General features: G+C 46.5%; 1 protein-coding gene across 1 annotated transcript in view; it reads left to right on the top strand.

Annotated features, from left to right (window-relative positions):
* The first annotated feature begins 489 nt into the window (after positions 1 to 489).
* NET1 (neuroepithelial cell transforming 1) overlaps positions 490 to 20672 on the top strand; it is a 55818-nt gene continuing 35635 nt past the window's right edge. Inside the window, exon 1 of the mRNA XM_026091112.1 lies at positions 490 to 935. Coding sequence (XP_025946897.1) covers positions 490 to 935 — 446 coding nt within the window. The remainder of the gene's footprint in view (positions 936 to 20672) is intronic.

Raw genomic sequence — 20672 nt, 5'->3', positions numbered from 1 at the left:
ACAATAGTGATTGGCTTCTAATGAAGTGTGGCCTTGAAAATTTTACATTTGGATTGAATATTCATCTGTAGCAGTCTCCCACAGCTCTCTTCTCCCACTGCCGGCAGAACAGTGTGGATCCTGCAAGGGTTCCTGGTCTTCCATGGCTTAGACCAGGCTGTGAGTCCCTTCCTTTTTCTTTAACTCTTCATCCAGATCCAAGCTGCAGCCCTGCAGATCTCTCTGCAGACAGGGAGACCTGCCAGCTTCCACATACAGCTCCAAGCTGACCTCCCACCCCACCCTGGAGCACTCAGGATGCACAGGAGAACAAAGCCATCTACAGCATCAGCAACCACAACCTAGACACCCAGCATCCCACTTGTACCCACTGATGGGACATGTGTTGTCCCCTCCCATTGCATCCTTGTGGTTTAACAGTGCCTTCAGTATTGACTTCAACAAGACAGACCAACCTGGTGACCCCATCCCTGGATATGCTTCACCTTCATGACCTACACACCTATAGCCTCAGTGGAGAAGGCCTGCCACAAGCACTTTCCCATGCCAGAGATCACCAGGATCAGTGCTGAATTCTCCAACCAGATGAAAAAGTCATCTGACAAGTCCATGGCCTGCTGCCTACTGTACTGGGGGAACACAGTGCCCAGGGATGTGACTGTGGCCATTGCAGAATGCAAAAAACAGGAGGTCCTGAAAGACCAGGAGCTCTCCAGTGCCAGGAGAACACACCAGTTTGTGGAGGGCTGCTACAGGAACCACGGTCCAGCTGATCATGCGTTCAACATGATGTACGTGAAAGAGGCCTCTGTGACTGGTATGTGGTGTGGCGTGACGGATGTGGAGCAAGGAGGTCTCTCTGGGGCAGAGGACAAAGCTGTGGAGAAGGACTGTCAAGAAGGGAACAATCTGGCTGGTGGCCATGAAGCATATGAGTGCCTATCAGTGACTATAAGCCAATATAAATGAAATACCAAGCGGGGCAACACAATTCGCTGAACTGTTTAGGTTTGAACAAAAATAGAAACTTCACAGTTTTGTCACATGAAGTCTGCATTGGAATAGCATAAGCAGAATTAATTCTCCTAGCTTTGGCATAGTATCAGTGCTAAGTCTGACTATTCTGGCATAGCAAAATACTCTGCTGAGAGTAAGCCTGGTGCATTGGGTATGCTTGCTCTTCTTCCCATTCCAGTGGTACATTTCAAAATACAAGTACAACTTCTTTCTAAAGCCTTCAAATCTTTGTCTAGCATATGGTTATGTTTAACCCTTTGGCAGCCTCCTGTATTTCAGCTTAAAGGGGGGATATCTACTTTTTCTGAWTCAAGCTGCGGCTTCTACTTCAAAAGCTAGGCTTTTTTTCAGTATCTCTGAAGAATCCATTTCTGATTTATTACTCAAATACAGCCAAGTTAGCGAAATGCCTTGTATATATGTAGGATTTTTTTTATGGGTTTCAAAGCATTTAGTCCAACTGCTGCACAGAAGTTGAGACCAACGTGCGCTGAAACGAATGCGATAAACCGTAAAAGGACGTTCCAGCACAGCTGCCCGGGGTGCCAGCACCCTTAAAGGGAGGTCTTTGGGCCAAAACTGTCTAGTCTGRAGGCAGACTTGCACTCCAGTGTGGRTCCTCCCATCCCAATTCCTAMGCAAGGGTGAATCACGACCCTCCCTCTCTCCTAGGACCAGTCTAATGGTTGGAAACTTTGGGGCTGCTGCCACATGAGGGGAAAGACCCTGTCTGTCCGTCCATCCCCCGCCCCAACAGCCACTATCTGCACGTTGCAAGGGCTGAAATGGAGGAAAACYGAGATTTTGCCCAAAAGGGACACGTTTCCAGCCAACAGCCGAGCGCGTCTGGACGCCTTGCTCGAAGTCCCACTTAATCCAAAATGGGGTGGGGGGGGATCCTGGTGGCTTTTCAGGGCCGATTTTTTGGGGGTTTTTTGAGGGGGGGGCCGCTCCGGAGGGACTTTTTCATGACCCGAGGCGATTTCTGAGGTACGCTTTTGAGATTTGAGGCTGTTTCAGCCGTTTCGGTTGATTTCGAGGGGACGAGGGCGGCGGCGGCGGCAGCCCTGCGTGAGGCAGCGGGGCGCCGGCTCCGTGCTCGCTGAGGAGAAAAGGCTGAGGGGAAGGGCGGGGGGCAGCGGAAAAGGGGCCGCAGCCCCGGGCAAGGCCGGGGAGAGCCGGACCGCGGCCGGGCGCGACGGCTCCGTGCCTCAGTTCCGTCCCCCCCCCACACGGCCCCGCCGCCGGGCTCCTCCGCAACCGCCGCCGCAGCGCGCGGCACCAGGGGGCGCTGCGCCACCCGCCGCCGCCGCCCCTCCCGCCTCGCTCGCCCCGCCCCGCCCCGCGTCTCCTAGCAACGCGCCCCTCCCGCGGCGCTGATTGGCCGCCGCCGCTGCCGCCGCCATTTTCAAACCCCCCGGTCGCTGCTGCCGCCGCCGCCATTACCCGCCGAGCGGAAGCGGCGCGACCGGTGTTTGCCCGCTCCCGGCGCAACGTGTGGTGTCCCCATGGAGGCTGAGCCCGCGGCCCCGAAGCCCCCTCGGCGGAGACGGGGCAGGGTCAGTGCCGGGGCCCGCGCCAGCCGCTCGCCGCCGCCGGCGGACAGCACCCCCGGCGGGGCCGCCTCCTGCAGCCGGTAGGAGCCGCGATCCCTCCCCGTCGCCGCGTCAGGCCGGTGGCCGCGGKGCTCCCTCTGCCCCTTGTGTATCCCCTAAGAAGGGACCTTCCCTCAGGCAGTTGGGGACCCTCCTGCCTTATAAAGGGGGGGACCCTTGCTGGTCTGTCTCATAAAGGGCACCATCCTTCCCCCTGTCTTATAAGGGCCCCCCCYCAGGCTATAGGGGTCTGCTTACCCCTTTATCTTATAAGAACGACCCACCCCTGCAGGCCATAGGGAACTCCTCATCCTCCTGTCTTTTAAAGGAGGGGGTCCTGCTGACTGTAGGGGACCTGTTGCCCTCCTGTTTTATAAGGGGGGGGACACCCCTAGGCTGTAGGGGACTCCTTGCCCCCCTATCTTATAAGAGGACACTCTCTAGGCTGTAAGCAACCCCTATCCTRTAAGGGAGGCTTGTTCATGGATTTAGAGGATCTCTGACTACCCCATAAAGGGAGTGGGGAGGTCCCTTGCCTGTTCCTATCCTGTAAGTGTGTGTGTGTAGAGGAGAGGGGTGGTCTGTAGACTGCAGGGGATCCCCTGCCTGCCCCATCCCTTAATGGGGAAGATGGCTGGTCCCATCTCCACCCCAGGGTGCAAAACTACCCTTGGGTTTTCATGCGAAGACTTCCCTTCTTTCCCATTGCTTGTGAGGGTATCCCCCGGCTGCCTGCAGCCCCCACCTCTTTGGGGGGAAAGAGGAGAGGGTCCTCTCTGCTTCCTAGGGTGGGCATCAGTGCAATTTGGGGCTGGAATGTCTTCTCYCCTCTCCAGTCCCTCTTATCGTGCTGCTCCACATCCGAGGGGAYTGGGCTCCCCTTGTCACCCATATCAAGCACTGATCCCTGGAACTCAGCTGGCAGGGGGGAGTGGGGAGCGGGGAGCGGATGTCAATAAAACCAGGAGCCTGAGGCTGTCCAGCAGGGAGGGCCAGACTGGGCAGGTCCCCCTTGGCCACTGCCAGCTTGGTCCTCAGGATCTCTGTGGGCCGTAATGCCTGATCGGTGCGCTCCCCTGAGGTGGGGAGACCTGCTTCGACTTCAGGGTCAGCCCTGGCTTTTACTCTGATTTTTAATTGCCTCGGTGTGCCGTCTATTGTAGTCATTCTGATGTGTCGGACTTTGAGACCTTTCCCAAGACCAGCCTGTGAAGGAAACTGTTACTTCTTGAGTTAACCAGAAGCTCAGTTTATCTGTGTTGACCCCAATAACGATACCTGGTTCCGTTTATAAACGGATCCTGCCCTATCAGCAGTTGACCCCTGAATGCCCCATCTCCTGCTGACTCACATCTAGACAAACCCAGATTGATTAGAGGTGGCTTGTGTTTTCGGTTGCCCTTGGGGTTAGGAAATGGCTTCTCCACTCATGCTGGTGGTATGGAAAGTGCAGGGCTGTCAGGGAAACAGTCCCAGCTCTGGAGATGGTGGGCTTGGATATGTGGATGCCCTAAGCTGTTAAATTAGGATAGTGGTTGTCAGCTGGCTTAGGACAGGAGAAGGGAGCACATCTATAAAACTTCTGACCCTTACACACAAATATATATTCCCCTGTTCATTTTTCTGTGCAGCTGCAGTCTGCCTTCAGGCCTTCTAAGTGTAGTGATCTGTAGTGTATCAGAAAAATATAAATCCTTCAGTTCTAGYTTTGTCCTGTTGAACCCCAGTTTCTACCTCTAAATGCTGTATGTGAGCTGAGGTTCTCCCCGAGATGCAATCAGGGTCTTTTCTTTACTGCTGTAGTTCTTTGTACCAACTGGGAGATTGCAATCCTTTAYAGCCCAGCCTGGAAGCTGCTTTTCACTGCCTGGGTTGTAGTGGCCAGAGATGCTCTTGCCTTTCTTTGGCCTCATCTGTGTCCTGGGAATGGATGGGAGAAAGGGGACTTGGGCAGTGCCTCGTTTTGAGACCTGGTGATATTCCCCAGAGGCTGSAATGGATGTTCTTTATTTGATGGCCTAAATCAAAGCAAGTTAAACATCAATGCGCTCAGTTTTCATAATGGCTGGCTTTAGTAAACACGGTGTGTCCTGGATGGCAGAATGTTTTAATGAACTTTAAAAATAAATGTTTTCATAGAAACACGCTGCAGGATCATCTTGTAGGTCCGTAATTACCACAGTTGAAAAGCGTAATGTAATTAAAGGCTTCGGTGGCTCGGTGAGGTGATGAAACACGCTGGTTGCTTGTGGGATGGTCGTGCATTCCTTTGTGAGGCTTGTCTGTGTAGAGAGGCTCAGCAGAATTACGATAAAACTGAAAGAAGTTGACGCAGATAAGACACGGATGTATTAAACCTTCATCCGGAGACTTTCTCACAGGCAAAATGATGCCAGCTCAGCACCTAGATGTGGTCTTYTGATGTAAGTAGAACAGTTCAAGAAGTCACTGACTTGAGGCTTGTTTGCAGAATAATAGAAAAGTTTAATTAGTAAGGGAAATCTGGAGATCTCTAGTCCAACCCTTGCTCAAAGCAACTTCAGACTTAGGTCAGTTTGCTCAGGGACTTGTCCAGGTGAGTTTCAAATACCTCCAAGGATGGAGATTTCTCCRTCTCTCTGGGTCCCTGTTCCAGAGTTTGATCAAACTTATTTTGAAAAACTTACTTATTAGACAAGAATTTTCTGTGCTACAACTTGTGCCTGTTACCTCTTTTTCTTTGGCTGTGAGTGCCCAAGACRACCTCTCTCCGTCTTCTCTCTCCCCACCCCTTTTAGGTAGTTGTAGACAGAAATCAGATCCTCTCTTCACGTTCTCTTCCCCCAGCAAACCCACTCTCAGCCTCTCCTCTTTCATACTGTGTTGCAGTCCCAAGACCATTTTGGTAGCCCTTGACTGGACTTGCTCCAGTTTTTGATATTTCTTGTACTGGGAGGCTCAAAACTGGACCCAATGCCCTCATGAGGTCTCACAAATACTGAATATCTTCCCTTGACCTGCTTGCTGTGGTTTTGCCAGTCCAGTAGTGCAGGGCCGGCCAGCTTGCTGCAAACCACTAATAACATTTAATTTAAATAGTTTGGTCCCTTCAGTTCTGTTGGAGAAGTGGCAACTTAGGGTAGAGGGAGAGAATAAGCAACTGGAAGCAGTAATTTTTTAAACTACTTCAAATATGCAAACTCGCCTCTTATTTCTGAGTGGTCGTGCTGTAGGGGTCAGTTCCTGAGCACTAAATCAGCCTAACCTTGTATAGAGCCGGTATGGGATAGTGGGTGATTTTCTCCCTGTCAGTTGTGATCGCATCTAACCACCTGTCACAGGCAGGATCTGTAGCTGGGTCTCCGGGCTATGGCAGGCAAGAGCTGCRTGTGGACTACCCAGCCAGCTGGGAAGAGCTCTTCTGAGCAGAAAAAACAGGAGGTCAGGGATTGGATTCAGCTGGGCTTCCTGGAGAACCACACAGAGCACTTAAAACAAAGACCCCTGCTCTCTAAGCAAGCACTTCTGCACCAGAACTTAAATATATTTAAACATATGCACAGTGACTTCCCCTCCTTTCCTCCCTCCAGTTGATTCGCCTTAACTCTTGCAAGTGTGTGCGCAGGCATGAAAAAGCCCTTTGTCTCCAGCCCTGTAATCTGACCCTAGAGGAGGAGTCCTCTGCCCACCAGTCTGATTTTAGTCAAATATCTCTACAGGCAGAAACGCAGCTCCAGTTGCAGGGTTGAGGCCTCTGACTGAAAGGGTCTGTGGATGCACTAAATACATTCGGCAATGTTTGAGGGCGAGGTAATATCCTTTATTAGACGTGTGCTCTTCCAGGCGCTGCCTTGCTTGTACCCTTAGACTCTCATGGCCGCAGCATTTCTGCGCATTCTCAAATCTGCTGTTTTAGTGAGATTTTTTTTAAGCATTAGTTTAACTTTTGTATAAAGCATCAAGTTTCGCTTCTGTGATGTTAGAGATTCCTAACTCTTCCAGAAGAGGGATATGTGGCCAGGGAGGTGTGAAGGGATGTGGTTTGAACAGAGTATTTGTAGTCAGCCTCTTGTCTGTATAATCCCACAAAGCTGTGTCTAAAAGGGGAGGAGACAGTTGATAGCATGCTGGAGACAATGACTTCATCCAGTTATGAACAGTGAATATTTCCTATGATAGTTATGGGCTGTGGGCTGCTGTTAACATCTTAATATCTTATAATTTTCCCTCCATCACTTCCCCCCCATCAGCAATGCCACTAACTCCTGAATGACGATGTGAATCAGGTTTAAAGTATGAATGGGAGAGGTAATTGCTCTGTTAAACAGAGGGAGAGGAGGCTAGAGAGTGTGCCCAAAGCAAGGCAGGCCTGAGGCAGATGGAAGAATGGATTTACTGAGAAGATATTCACTCTGCCGCCAGCTGGTTTCTGACCCAGAATCAGCATGCTTTACCAGTTGCTGGGTGAGTGTTTTGATGAACCTCATGTCCTCAGCTCTAGCAGCTAGAACATGGCAAAGAAATTGCAGGTGGGCTTCTGGGACAGATAAAGAAACCTTGTTTTGGATTTTGTTTACTCTGTAATCTTGTTCCCAGCTTCAGAGTTAATCTAATGTCTGGAGGTGAAGCCAGGTGAAGCTGGCAGCTCAAGGGCATGTTATCTCTTCTGAGGTAACACACACAAATAAAAGAAAACAGTGAGTGCTCTCTCTCACCCCAGACATGATACCTAACCTTGGCTTGTACCTTGCATACAAGCTGCAGGAGCAAGTGTGGAGGCTGGCTTTGGAAAGGAGCTCCCTCCAGCAGGGAAGGCCCAGCGCCTTGCTGGGAAAAGACACACCCTCTAGCCCCAGCCAAGCTTGGAGCTTGCAAAATCTTTTTTATCTTTTTCCAGAGTCAACTATTCTCTCCAATATCTAGAAACATTTTGCAGCTTTCTTTTTGCAGAAGCAGCAGTCACACGGGGCTGGAGTACTGCTGTGCTGGGCTTTGGAGGACAGAAACGGGCTGTCAAGTCACATGTCCTGTTTAAGATCTACCTCATGCTCCCCTTCCCTAGCATCTGTGTATCATGCCTGGCAGTGCAGAACCACAGCTCTCTTTGCAACCAGTGATCCTATGACTCAAATGCAGTGTTCTTCTCATTCTGCAATCCGTTGGCACTTGCTCAGCACCAGGGGTCTCAGACCTGTAAAGAAAGTGTGGCTCTGAAGAAGAGACAAATGTCACTTTGAGATGAGTTGTGGGAGAGGCTCAGAGTTGATTGTACGTATTCATGTAYTTGTGAATATTTTGATTATAACCGTCAGTTCTCAGTAGTTATTCAAAGGGGACTGATGCCAATTAGCTGGCTGACTTTGTATAGAAGGATCAAAAGAAACTAGAGTTTTTATGTGGATAAGATATGGGTAGAAGACAGAAAGAGATGTTAATTTGTGAACTCATGGCAACAAGGGTGGTGTCACGTTAAGCCCCTGAGCAATAGGCGGTCTGAAGTTTGCAATCTGAGGTAAAAAGGAGAAAGCAAGGAAAAGCAGCTTCTGTCTGGTGTGATCCCTGGATGGGGCTGGCAGAGGAGCTTGGCCAGAGCAGCAAGGGTTGGAGAGGACCTGAGTCCAGCTTTGTGTTTTCTCAAAGCTGCTGCAGTTGTGGACTGCTGCCAAAGAGGTGGTCCTGGTTCCCCAAATCAGCTCCAGTCCCGCTGCAGTCGTTGTGGCCGTTCTTGACACTGTGGTTGCAGGGCAAATGGGGTAGTGGGTTTTCCATTGAACCAGTGCCCAAAAAAGTGAAGTCTTACAGTAGGTCGGCCACCTTATCCTGAGGTGGTGAGACTGCTGAATTCAGCTTGCAGGGCCAGGGCAGGCACCTGTGGGTGGGAGAAAGGAAGTAAGGTGTCCCTTTTTGGCAGCCTACAGTCACTCTAGAGAGATGTAACATGACATGATGCCCTTGGCTGCAGCCTGCATGGGATGAGGTCAGGCAGCAAGAGGTTTCTGTAGCAGAGACAGGAGCAAAGAACCTGTCTCTTCACACCAGAGAAGGATGGGTTTTAAGGAGGCATCTGAAAGAAGAGTTGTTCCTGAAAATCTGTTTATATTGATTAAAAAAATGTTTTTAATCCTCCCTGAATACCCACTTGTTCTGCACAATCTGCAATAAATTCTTCAATTGGCTTGTATTTATTCACTACACAAATTTATCCCATTTAAAGTCACTTGTTTGTTGGCCTGAGACCTAACACTGTTGAAGGCCAAGTGTTTTTGGTGATGATGCCTCTTTCCTTTCTTCTCCCTAATTATGGCTTTTCTGAAATGAATGTTTGTTTGCTCTTGATCTCTGTTGTGATTAAAACCTGTGTTCCATCAGACTTTTTTGAGCTGGTAAAATAGTAATGGGAGAGTGCTAACATGCACTTTTCCTCCCTATTATCACATCAAAGTTAGCATAAATGGAAACTTTTATTTCACTGAAGAAGGTAGCTATTAAAATGTATCACTTGAGCATAATTGGAAACTACAGTGTAGCTTTCACAAAACATCCCGAGGCTCTTATACTACTACTGTTTTTTATTCCAAAAGCAGGCTGTGAGWGTCTGGGTCTGAATGTGTTTGAGGCACAGAGGCTTTAAATGCCACCACAGTCAGTTGTGTTTTCCAGAGACATCAAATGCATAGTTCACAGGAGATGGGTAAAGCTGCAGCAACCGCAGTATGCAACTTGTGTGTCRATAGCTCAGCCTGAAGTTACTTTAAGAGAAGGCTGATACTTCAATGGCAGTAGTTCATGAAAATCATGGAATGGTTGAGGTTGGAAGGGACCTCTGGAGCTCATCTACTCCAACCCCCCTGCTCAAGCAGGGTCACCTAGAGCACGTTGTACAGGAACACGTCCAGGCGGGTTTTGAATATCTCCAGAGAAGGAGATCAAATCAGTGTTTTGTTAAGAGTTAGAAACCTCACTGTTGTGTACCTTCCTCRCTGTCTGTCTCATCTTCTCCCACTGTTGCTTGTGCTTCTCAGCCCTCCTTTGCCCGAGAACTGCACAACATTTCAGCAGCGAAAGCATTCCCGGAACTGAGGGACTTTAGAATTAGAACAGTGAACTCATGACATTGTGCATTTTCTTCCTGTAAACAGTGTTTTCCAGTGACATCATGAGATCACTAGTAGCTTTTTATAGATTTCGTCTTTCCCTAATTCTGAATGTCTAAAGATTTATTAGAATCCAGTATGTTGTTTTTTTTGTGTAGCAAACTGGAATGAAATCCTGGCCTTATTTGGACACTAACATCTGTCACTAAGGGGAGGAGGACTGTGGTGTACCCAGTGTTTCTCTGCAAAGAAGGTGTGAGCCTACCTAACTAGTCAACTGCACTGCTCTGGAAATCATTCCTTTTTGTTAGGAGGTGCTAGGTGTGTTAAAACAYCTGTTGAATTAATAAAACAAACATGTACTTTGAGTAGCCTCTGCATGAGTATCTCTAAGAAATGCTGCTAGTGCCTGCTGGAGCACTCTTCCACCCTCACTGTGCTCCCAGCACAGCTTGGCGTTTCTCCGTGCTTGGAGAGACTGGCAATGAATGAAGTTTCTCATAGGAGGATGAGATGAGGGTGGGGAGAAGGAAGAAAGACCTGTGAAATTGTTCAGAACCTGCTTTTTCTGAAATAGGAAACTGCTGCTTTCTGAAGCTACGTGGCAAGTGCCATCAACCTGTTGCTACAGCGTAGGGCAGTTCTCAGCACTCTCAAAATCACTTTACGTGAATGTTGACTGTGGGTAACACTGGTCTCTTAATTGCTATATGCTGATGATAGCCTGACTTTTCATTGTCTTGTAAAACAGAAGTCATGCTACGCTTACCAAATAATTATCTTCACTCACAAATCATTATCCTCAACATCCAGTTGCTTAAGCTTAGCTATTATTGCTTCAATTAACATTTTCAGGGCAAGCTCATCACAGGTGCCTTGCAGAATGCCCCCTTCAGATAAGTGTGTAACTCAAAGCAGATGAAGATGAGATATTACTGCTGAGCCCAGCCAACTTTAGTCCTGCAAATCAAAAGATTAGGAGAGCATCTCACCTGTGAAATGACCCCTTCATGATGAGAATAAGCCCTTTAGTGTTCTTGCACCCAGTGGAATAATCTATGTGTGTGCTGAAGGTATCTTCTCCACAACGAGGGATGTTAACTGAGATGTCTCTTTTGGCTGGTCTTGCTTCTGACCTAGATATCAGGCATAGGCTGGTATGAGCCCACAGTAATGACAAGGCTCAGTGTGGTGGGGCTGATCAGTCCAGAAAACTGGGGTGCTGTGTTCCTGTTCAGAGAAGACCTCGCTCTTCAGTTTTCACTTATGAGTAGTTGCACCAGGTTTTATGAAAAAGCAAACTGCTGCATCTTTACTGCAACTACATTTGATTCGTATCCCTCTCTTGGTATCTAACAAGTTAAATATGCTTTTCAAAAGGACAAGTTATGTTAGCACTTAAATTTCCTGTCTGGAGAGGAAGAGAGCACAGGCATTAGTTCAGTTCCTTGCAATTGAGAGCAACAGCACAGCAGAGCCCACAAAATGTCTGCTTCGTGCCCTCTCACTACAGACCACACACACTTCCAGATCCCTTGAACAAGACTAACAGCTACTGATTATGATCACTGATCTTCTGAAATCTGCCATGGAAAGAGAACAGGAGAAAATCAAGTGCACTGCTGGTCTCAGAGTGAAATGTAAAGAAAACCTTCATGAAATGGGCCTTGCTGCTCCTACAGGGAAAGACCAAGAAAAAGAAACCAATTCTTGCGGTCCTGCTGATCTGACCAGGGGAGAGCTGACTGGCTCTAAATGAGGAGAATCATTTGGATGAATACAAGTAAATGGGAGATTAGCCAGGCATCTGCCTCGGTTATCTTAATTTTAGGAGGAGGCTCTGCATGTCTTGACTATATCCTGTGTGTGATCTCTGGTGCTTCAGGGGAAATTAAAATAGCAGAAAGATGGTCTCTCCCAACAGACTGAAATCTCCAATGCAAGAGACAACAGGCAAAGATGGACAAGGGAATACAAGAAAAGGAGAAAGAACTTGAAAGGGAGTTAAAAGAAATGAGAAAATCCTTCATTTTTATGTAACTCTTCAAGTCTGAGGGGCAGCAAAGGAGAAAGCAGGAGCTGCATGGTTAAAAGTACTATGTGTGATGGAGGCTGACATCGCTGAACAGCGGAGGGGACACCTTTACCTAACAAAGTGGGATGGTGGGTGTGTTGTGAGGAGTCTTAAAATGAAGGCAAATATGTGAAGCTATAGAAAGAGGGATCCTTCAAAGGGGGCTGGAGGTTGCAGAGGGGTACTGTGCAGTTAATATGGAGGACCAGGAAATGATTTTTGCAGTAGTTTGCCAAAGAGGTCTGCAGTGTTGTCCCCATATGCTTGCTAAAATCAGGAAAAGTGTGTTGCATCAGTAATAAACCAGATAGGCATGGCTTATCCAAACAGTAAGCAGAGCTGAGCTATTAGGAAAGGAGATGGCCTGAATGCACCAGTTATAGATTAGAGGTTAGATGTGAATAGTACACGGGTTAAAGAATAGTTTAAGAAGTGAAGAAGAACTGGTTTTATTTACCTAATCCTCCTCCAAATCTCCAGAAGCATAACACACCTTGTGCTCATGTGCATCTCTACTGGATTAAAAAATAGTTGCAAGAGCTTGAGCTCTAACGGTTTGGGAATGTAGAAACAGCATTTCAGTGTGCTGCTGCTTCCCATCATGCCAGGTAGAGGTAAAAACAGCACAGATTTGAGGTCTGACTGCTTCCCGAACTATTCTAGTTTCACGGGAAAGCCTTGCAACTACTGAACTTGAAATGTTCTTCCAGCTCCCATTGCTTGCCTTTAACCCTTTGAAAGTGTTCAGACTCCCGGTTTTGCTTCCAGAGTGTTTTCAAGAGCTCAGATCAAAAAGAACTGGCAAATTAGTTGTCTTGACAAATATTTTTGCCTTATGTTAGTCAAAGCAATGAAAAATGTAAAGACTGCTTCCGAAACCTTTTCCTGCCCAGCTGGACCCATAAGGCTACTGATTATCAACTCACCTGTCACTCATTCTCATATGCTGGCATGCAGGTTTCCAGGTGGTAGCCAGCAAACCTTGTGCTCTTCTTGGGGTGCCTGCTACACGGACATCTCAAAGTACCCTGAATGCCAGGGTTCACTGGYACCATATGTAAGGAGGGGAGGTTCCCTCTGGTAAACATAGTTAAGTCTTGCAAACATAGTTAAGTCCTTGCTGAACAAGATGAGGAAAACTGACACCCTCAAAGCCCTTCTCCTGCTTCTCCACAGAGACAGCATTTGACTGAGCTTAATATAGCACTGGGCATGTCAGGGGCAAAATTGTCATTAACCTAAAAAATTGCCTGTCACAGGGTAGGCTTTAATTTGTGAAATTATCCTGCATAGGAGGGATGGGATTGTGAGTAGGCTTGAGAAAGCAGAGAGCTATTGCATTGTAGTAGCTCTCTAAAGGGGTAGACCCAATTATCATTGTAGAAGGAAAGGTTGTGAAGAAAACAAGGGCGCAGGGAGTATGAGTGAGAGGGAGAAGCTTGTACGGGCTGAAGAAGAGGCATTCATGTGCCTGATGTGAGAAGAACGAGATGGTGCTGCTGTTTCAGTAGTAGCCAATTTCTGGGACATCTTCAACTTCCGCTGTTGGGTCAAGCTTTCTAAATGTCAAAGCTGTGTACTCCTTCAAGTATTTGCATTGTTTCTGTTCCTGCTGAACTGAATGCTGGTATTCATATTTGACATCATACCGGATGTCAAGACTTTCAGTTTCTTTTGTTTTAGGCAGCTTTTCTTGATTACTTTTGGTTTCAGTTTTCTGCACAGCTCTTTTTCTTGCCAAAGTTAGTCAAAGTGAAACCTCAACCCGTTAGGATTTGAAAATGTTTCTTCTTCCTCTGGGCTGGATTTTTGGGAAGCATTTACATGTGGAAGGATGTGAGCATTTTTCAGAAGCCCAAAAGTAGATGTCTTCCACCTATTGAAGTCAGCTTCAGCCCTTTGGAAGTAACAAAACTCATCTGCCAAGCTGTCATCGTCTTCCAGGTCACAGATAAAAAGTGACTATCAGTTTCCTTTGTTTTTGTACAACAGTGTGAGAAATACAAAACACTTCTTGACCTTTCTCCTATATCCAAGAGGGTTTTTAGTGACTTTTAGTCAGTATTAATTAAAATGTTGTGGTTTTGTTTTACCAGTTTCGCACTAAGGTGATCAAGTAAGTTGCAAGTAAGCATTAGTTGCCTGAGAAGAAAGACATGCCTCGCTCTTCCTGTGATCTAGGACATAGGAATATGATAATACGTTGATCTAGACCAGTGATTAAGAGAAGTATGGTGAGATGGTTTAGAGCATTCTGGTGTGCATGTCTAGTGGCTGCAGATCCATGAATCCTTCTGTAGGATGATAATGAACAAGCACAAATTCAGAAAATGACTGACGTGACTTGTATGAATGAAAGATCCCTAAGCAGGGACTCCTCTATGCTGGGGAATGGAAGGAAGACATCTGGGGGTGACAGRTTAGAGAAAAAAAATGCCTTGGATTTTCAAATGAGGTGATGACTATGGTGGAGGTGGTATCTTTTGCATTTGTAGTGGATGTTGCCATTGGTGGTAGTAAGCAAGCAGAATTTGGGAGCCTGTGACTGAAAGTATGTGAGCTGGACATGCTGGTGGAAGACAGTTCGGCCCCTACAACTGCAAATCGTGCATGGACCTAGAACCTGGAAGATTTCTTATGGACGTTAGTTGAGAAGTTAAGTCATTACTGTTTGATTTGCTAATGTGCAAATACTTCCTTGTTGGACCTTTCAGCAACACTTTTCTCTTAAGTCATTGCTAAGATTTAAAAGCAATGCGTAGAGGAAAATGACCTCACTGAAACGGATGGCCAAATTCCCAGCAACTTCACTGAAGCCAGGATTTTACCCTAAACAGCTTTGTACAATGGATTTATTTCAAGTGCCTGTCTGTTTGACAGCCACAGAAACTTGCTGTCTTGGCTGACTTTCAAGGATTTCCTCTCTGGATACTGGAATAATTTCATCCTTACTGTTAATACTTGTTTCATAGCTCTGCTATCAGTTGGCTAAAATTACTTGTTGCCTCCTCTCTTTATTTTCCCTTTCCCTTCCTCTCTTCCTTTCCTATCAGATCTGCCAGTATATTTTACACTTTCATTTTTGCATCAGCTTTAAATTTGCCATCATCTTTGCTGTTGCTCTGAAGAAACAGCAGGAAACGCAGAGTTTCTGGTAAGTGTCAAGCCATAGCAACAATGAAACTTAGAGGAAAGTTTTGAAATGAGAACGGACAGCAGCGATAAGACAGCCATGAGAATAATAGGTGGAAGGAAAAACTCTTTGCAGAAAGGAGTATGATAGTGAGATGAGCAGACACTGAAGCAATGGGATGAGAGAAATAAAATAATTATATGAAAATTTCCCCCCCAAATAATTTGTAAGTGGAGAGGAAAGAGCTAGCGATCATCTTGATGCTGCTGAGGTAAAGCAGTTAATGAGGATGAAAAAGCCTCTTCTCAGCTGAAAGAAGATTAGAGAGTACTTAGGATTTATAAGGACAATTCCTGGGGAAGCTAATGCAATATAAGTATTTGTATTCCTTTTGTATTGGTAGCATTTTGCTGCTTTTTGAGAGTAAAAGGATGTAAGCATTAAGAACACACTGAATTCCAATTTAAATAATTTTGAAATTCTGCTCACAAATAATGAGGATTCACGTGTGCATAGGAGCTGTTCCTGAAGATAATGTCTTACATAGAGCGTGGGTCTTTATTTTGTGTGGGTGTCAATAACGGTGACGCTGGTACTCCAATACCTTTTATTGCTGTAATGGAAGGGCCTGAAATGCAAGCTGAATGCAGAAATTACTTCATCTGCTTCTCGAGTAGCAGCTGAATCTAACCATGACAGCTCCGTGTTAAAGCCGAGGTGTAAAACACCCCGGTTTAGAAAAATGCATCCGCTGCATACTGGAAAAGTCTCCAGGTAGACCATTCAATCTGAATTTGGCTTGGAGAAGAGTAGGATTGCCTCGGTGTTTTTCAGAAGGAGGTTTGTCTTACCAGAGCAGGTCCTGCAGTGAACTGGCCAACGTGTCATCTTCGTAGGGTTTCCGCTTGGCATCCGCAGCGGAGTGCCGTGGAACTGAGCCTTTGGTGAATGTGGTAGGAGCATGTCCTTGGCAAACAGCCAAYGCTCAACTGTGGGGTGTGTGTGTCTTCACAGCCACGCGTGGACAGCGTCCCATTCGAGCGCGAATTTGTCACCTCCCCACAAGCCCTGGACRCACAAGCTGCAGCCTGAAGTTGGGCATGAGTTAGATTCCTCTTCAAAACTAAACCATCTCACGCTAATAGCATACCCAATGAGCTGGAGAAAATTGCAGGTGGAGGACTGTGACCTGCTTCCAAAWAGTATTTTAAATGGCCATTTAGTTTGTCTTCCTAGGTGCTCAGCTTCCTCTCTTCCCAGCTTTTCTGCTCTGCAGGGTAGATTTCAGTAGTCTCTAGAAAGCAGCTGCATTTTCATGGAGTATTCAYGTGCCTAAATACATACTTTGTTCTTTTAGCTGTTTAAAGCTTGCAGCTTGCTTGTTTTAATTGGGGTGCCTCGTTCCTTTGCTCTGAGGAATACAAGTAATTCTTCAGTTTCTCTGSCCCAGAAATTACAGGTTGCAAGCAAATCAGTTCTGCTCTGCGTTGCTGCAAACTTGGTGGTCCCCTGGTCACCACATCCTGGTGAGAGGCGAAGCACCTTATTAAAACGTGCTAACATAATTGCGAGCAATTATCTGACCAGACCTACCGCTTTACCTGCAAATGGACAGGAAGGCAGGCTTGATCACAGGCCTCGACTTCCTGGTACCCCCCTCTCCTCGGGCAATTTTATTTAGGGTTACTTTGAAGTCTTCCCAGAAATTAAAGCAAGGACAGAGACCCTCCCAGCAGTCTAACTGGGAGGGAAAAGGCCCAGGTTATTTCAGACCCAGCTGTCAGATGTTTGGATGGGTCCCAGGTGGGCAAGGTGATTTCTTTGTTACTTGAGCGGGAGCGAGTGCTTGCCAAGGAGTTTTTGGAAAGAGGCATTTACGCTCCTGAAGAGGCGGAAGTGTGTCTGCACAGCCAYGGTCTCACCGGCTTCCTGGTACGAGCACCATCCCTGGTCCATTTGAATGGTTCAGTGTTCACCTTTATTCTTGATCTTAACTGTGGTGAAGCTGTAAAAACCACGGACTTTTTTTTTTTTTAAGCCTAAAGCCAGTAATGTAGTTAGAATCGCAAATCTGGGTGGGCCCCGGCTTATGTGGAGGAGTAGTAATAAACTTGGCTGAAGTTTCCTGCGTGTTTTAGCAAGTAGCTCCAAGGACAGGCGCAATAATGTAGCTTGTTTTCCTATGGAGCTGGCTGGTGCTTGGATTCTGTCTTTTCTTCCCCTACCTCCGTGGATGAGGATAACAGTTCAGGATGTGCAAAGTTGAGAGAAAGAGGGTTGTTTTTTTTTTTTAAAAAAAAAAAAAAAGGCATGTGGAGGTTACCTGAGTCCTCGAGTCTGGGGAAGAGAGGCAAGGTCTGTTAGGAAAGGTATAAATGGGCTYACCTGCTGTTTGGGGGCCTGGGCCCTCCTGGGCTGTCACCCCTGGAGATGGCCGGGTGTGACTTGCATCCCACTGATGCTACTGTGCAAAACGCTTTGCCCTTCCCGCAGTGTTTAAGGTGCCCTGGCTGCAGGAGCTCCCGCGTGAGAGCCCTGAGGATGGCAGAGTCCTTCCGCTGCTGTTCAGAAGAGACTTGGGCTCTTCCCTGTCTTCTTCTTCATGCGTCTTCCTGGACCACTGTTACTGCAAGCAGGTTTGTTTGCTCTGCTGAAACGCACCTGAATGTGAGACCTGAAGGATTAAAACACCTCTATTTTGAAGTTAAATGTATATATTTAATATTAGTTATTGGGTTTGCAATACGCTTGAGCAACGGCCACTGCCTAGCTGATCTTTTTAAACAGAGGAGAGGGAGAGAGGCTGCTGGTGTGGCTGAAACACAGGGAACTTGAGTGTGAAATAAGGTTCTGCAGAGCCACTGCTGATGCAGGGTCAGGCTGTGCACTTCTCTTAGGCCTTCAGGAGCTGCAAAACACGCAATTAAATCCTTTTCCTCTAGGTGTCACCACAAGATTGGGAAACATTTTTCTTTTTTTTTTTAGCCCAAGACACAAGACAAGTGTTTATATTTCACTTGTGCTTTGAGCTTAATGAATTGACCAGTCAGACTACATTTGGAATTAATTTTGTTTTAGAGTCGAATGGTTAGTGCCTCCCCACCCAGCCATGATGAAGGGAAATAATTTCTTGAATACTACAGGAGGACTGTTTTTTTTTTTCCCTCCACCCCGTTTCCCTCATTGAATTGATATTCTTTCATGACACCTGTCTTCTGACCAGCTCCTTTTCCAAAACCATATAAACTAAATCTGCTCCAAGGTGAATTGGGGTGGGGGAAAAAAAAAAACAACTGAGCAGGGAACGAAAGCACGCAAACCTGTTTTGAGCGCTCTGGGCTCTCTGCGTGTGGGTGGGCTGGAGGAGGAACGCAGCAAGGTTGGGTTGGGAGTATTCATCACATATATCTTCACTTGAAAGCCGCTCTGCAAAGTTGTCTGGGTGGCTCCAGATTCATTTCTGACAACCCAGTGCGTGTCGGTCTTTGATATCAGAGAGACCACAAAAGTCTATTGCATGAGGCTGCAAACAAGCTGATTTTCCTCCCCCACACACATGTAAAGACCTTAATACTTCCTTTTTTTCATAATCACTTCCATATCTTCCTCAGTGAGAGCAGTTAGTTACAGGGCTTGGTTCAGTTTAAATCTGTAGATGCAAGGTTTTCCAGCCCATGGGTAATTTTTTTTTTAGTGACAGCCGTGTTCATGAGTCCCTCAATGTTTGGAAAAAATCACCCAGAGCACCATGAAGCATAAGCTAATTAGTGGCCTGTACTCAAAGTCCTTCACAAATGACATTTCCATTAATTTCATGGGACTTTGGCCTTCATACAGCGATCTTCCACAAGCCTCGCAGCGTGCCTGAGCAGCTGATTTTGTTATAACTGTTTTACAGAGGGGTCAGCTTTGAAACTCGGAGCGGTTAATGACAGACCGAGGCCGATGAAGAAGTGCTTTCAGTAATGYGTCCATTAACTACAGCGCGGCCTGGCCTTTGGCTCGCCTGCCTAGAAAACTGCTTGCCGCGGTATGCAGCTAGTGTCACGTCTCCTTCCCTAAGGTTGTTTATATTCAGTAAAACRAGCTGGTGTTTTAACTTGTACTGTATCAGGCGTCGGGAAAGGCGGTGCTCTCCCGAGCCGATTATCGCTTTGTATAGATAGATCCTACTGTACTTYGTAGTCACGTGTAGGGCTGTTGCAATACTGGCTCATATACGTAAGGGGGCAGATTTGCAATTCTTCCATAACCTAAATCAGTTTTCTTTGTGTTTTTTTTTTTTTAATTTTTGCTTTGGGTTAATCTTTAGCAGAGACAGAATAATCTTTGTGCTAACTGTACAAAAATGTTCTCTTGAACGTGAATAACCGCTAGTTGAGCTAAGTGAATTTTAATGCAGGGTTTCCTGTGCACATGCCTAGCTGACTTTCTCTTCTGCAAAGACTGTATGTTCTTTCTAGTGAGATGCTATGTTTCCCTTGAGCTGGGAGATTTATTTTGAGTGTGGGCTGTTTGTTTGTTTTAATAACTGGAAACAGCTATAAACCTTTATTAAAACTCCGTTCCTACTCTCTGTGATTAAGACTTGAAAACAGTCTTCGGGTGTACTTATAGTTCTCCCGGGGAAAGAGATTAGAGACTCCTGTCTGAACTCTCCTTTCTTTGTCATCATGCTAGCTCATATGGCTTCCTTGGCTCCCAAGCAGCAACCTTTTCCCTTCCAGCCTCCATAAAATTATCCCTGGAGGCTGCATTTTCCTTGTCTACTGCAATAACTACATTTTTCCCCGTTTCTTAATCYTTCATCTGTATTGTTTTGTCTGAGTTTCAAACTCTCTTCCTCTCTTTGCAGGCCTTTCATTACTCTGTTCCTTATTTGCTCGTGTCTCTAAAACCTTCTGTATGATCAGATATCCAAATGACAACTGAGCTATGTCATTCCTACAAAGATAATCTGGGCTTTAGCCTGAGGTCTGACCTGATCTTTACTGCTGTCCAGGCACAAGCTGAGCTAAACTGCCCAATTTGAGAGAATGGAAAGGATCTTGAACTGGGACTTTGCAGCCAGTGCTTGAACCAAGTCATCTGAGAGCTGATACTCCTCTCGTGCTTTCACACCACTGGGGGACAACGGAGGGTTTTGGGGACAAAGTGCAAGATGTGTTCCTAAACGCATGCAGGTGAGCATGGAGGCAGAGAGGACCGAGAAACATTGCTACGGTTTTTACGTTGAGGCTGCATGACTACGAGCTTAGGTCAGACACGGGTACCAACCGTTTGGACTAACTTCAGTTGGGATCCACCACTGAAGCTTCCACAGAAAGGACACAGTTGAAACGCTGAGTGAAGGATACAGCCACCGAGGAAGCTGAAGCCTCCAAACTCACAGGGGGAGGAAGGTTGTTCAAGGTTAAGAGTGTGAAGAAAGGTAGTCGCGTTGAAAGGAGACAAAGATCTTGACTGAGCACAGAAGGTGCACGAGTTAAATCAGCATGCCTTAAATGAATTTAATAAAACAGTACAAACCCTGCTGGTGGAAAATAAATTCCCCCAGGGTAGTTACTGGTCTGTGTCAGCTTAGCACAGGTTGATTTGTTACTGGCTCGCAGAGCTGCCTGGGATATCAGCAGTAAGTGTGTTTACTTATTCTTATATTTAATAAGCAAAGAATGAAAGGGACCGCCCCTTCAGAGAGTAAAAGCATTAAACAATCTCCTCTGAAAGAGTAAAGTACACCTTCAAGTTCTTGTGAAGTCTAAATATTTAAAATATGAAGT

This window comes from Apteryx rowi, unplaced genomic scaffold (genome assembly GCF_003343035.1).
Source record: "Apteryx rowi isolate R43461 unplaced genomic scaffold, aptRow1 scaffold_9, whole genome shotgun sequence".
NCBI classification, from domain to species: domain Eukaryota; kingdom Metazoa; phylum Chordata; class Aves; order Apterygiformes; family Apterygidae; genus Apteryx; species Apteryx rowi.
Note: the sequence above shows the minus strand (reverse complement) of the source record. Positions and strands in the feature narration are given on the sequence as shown.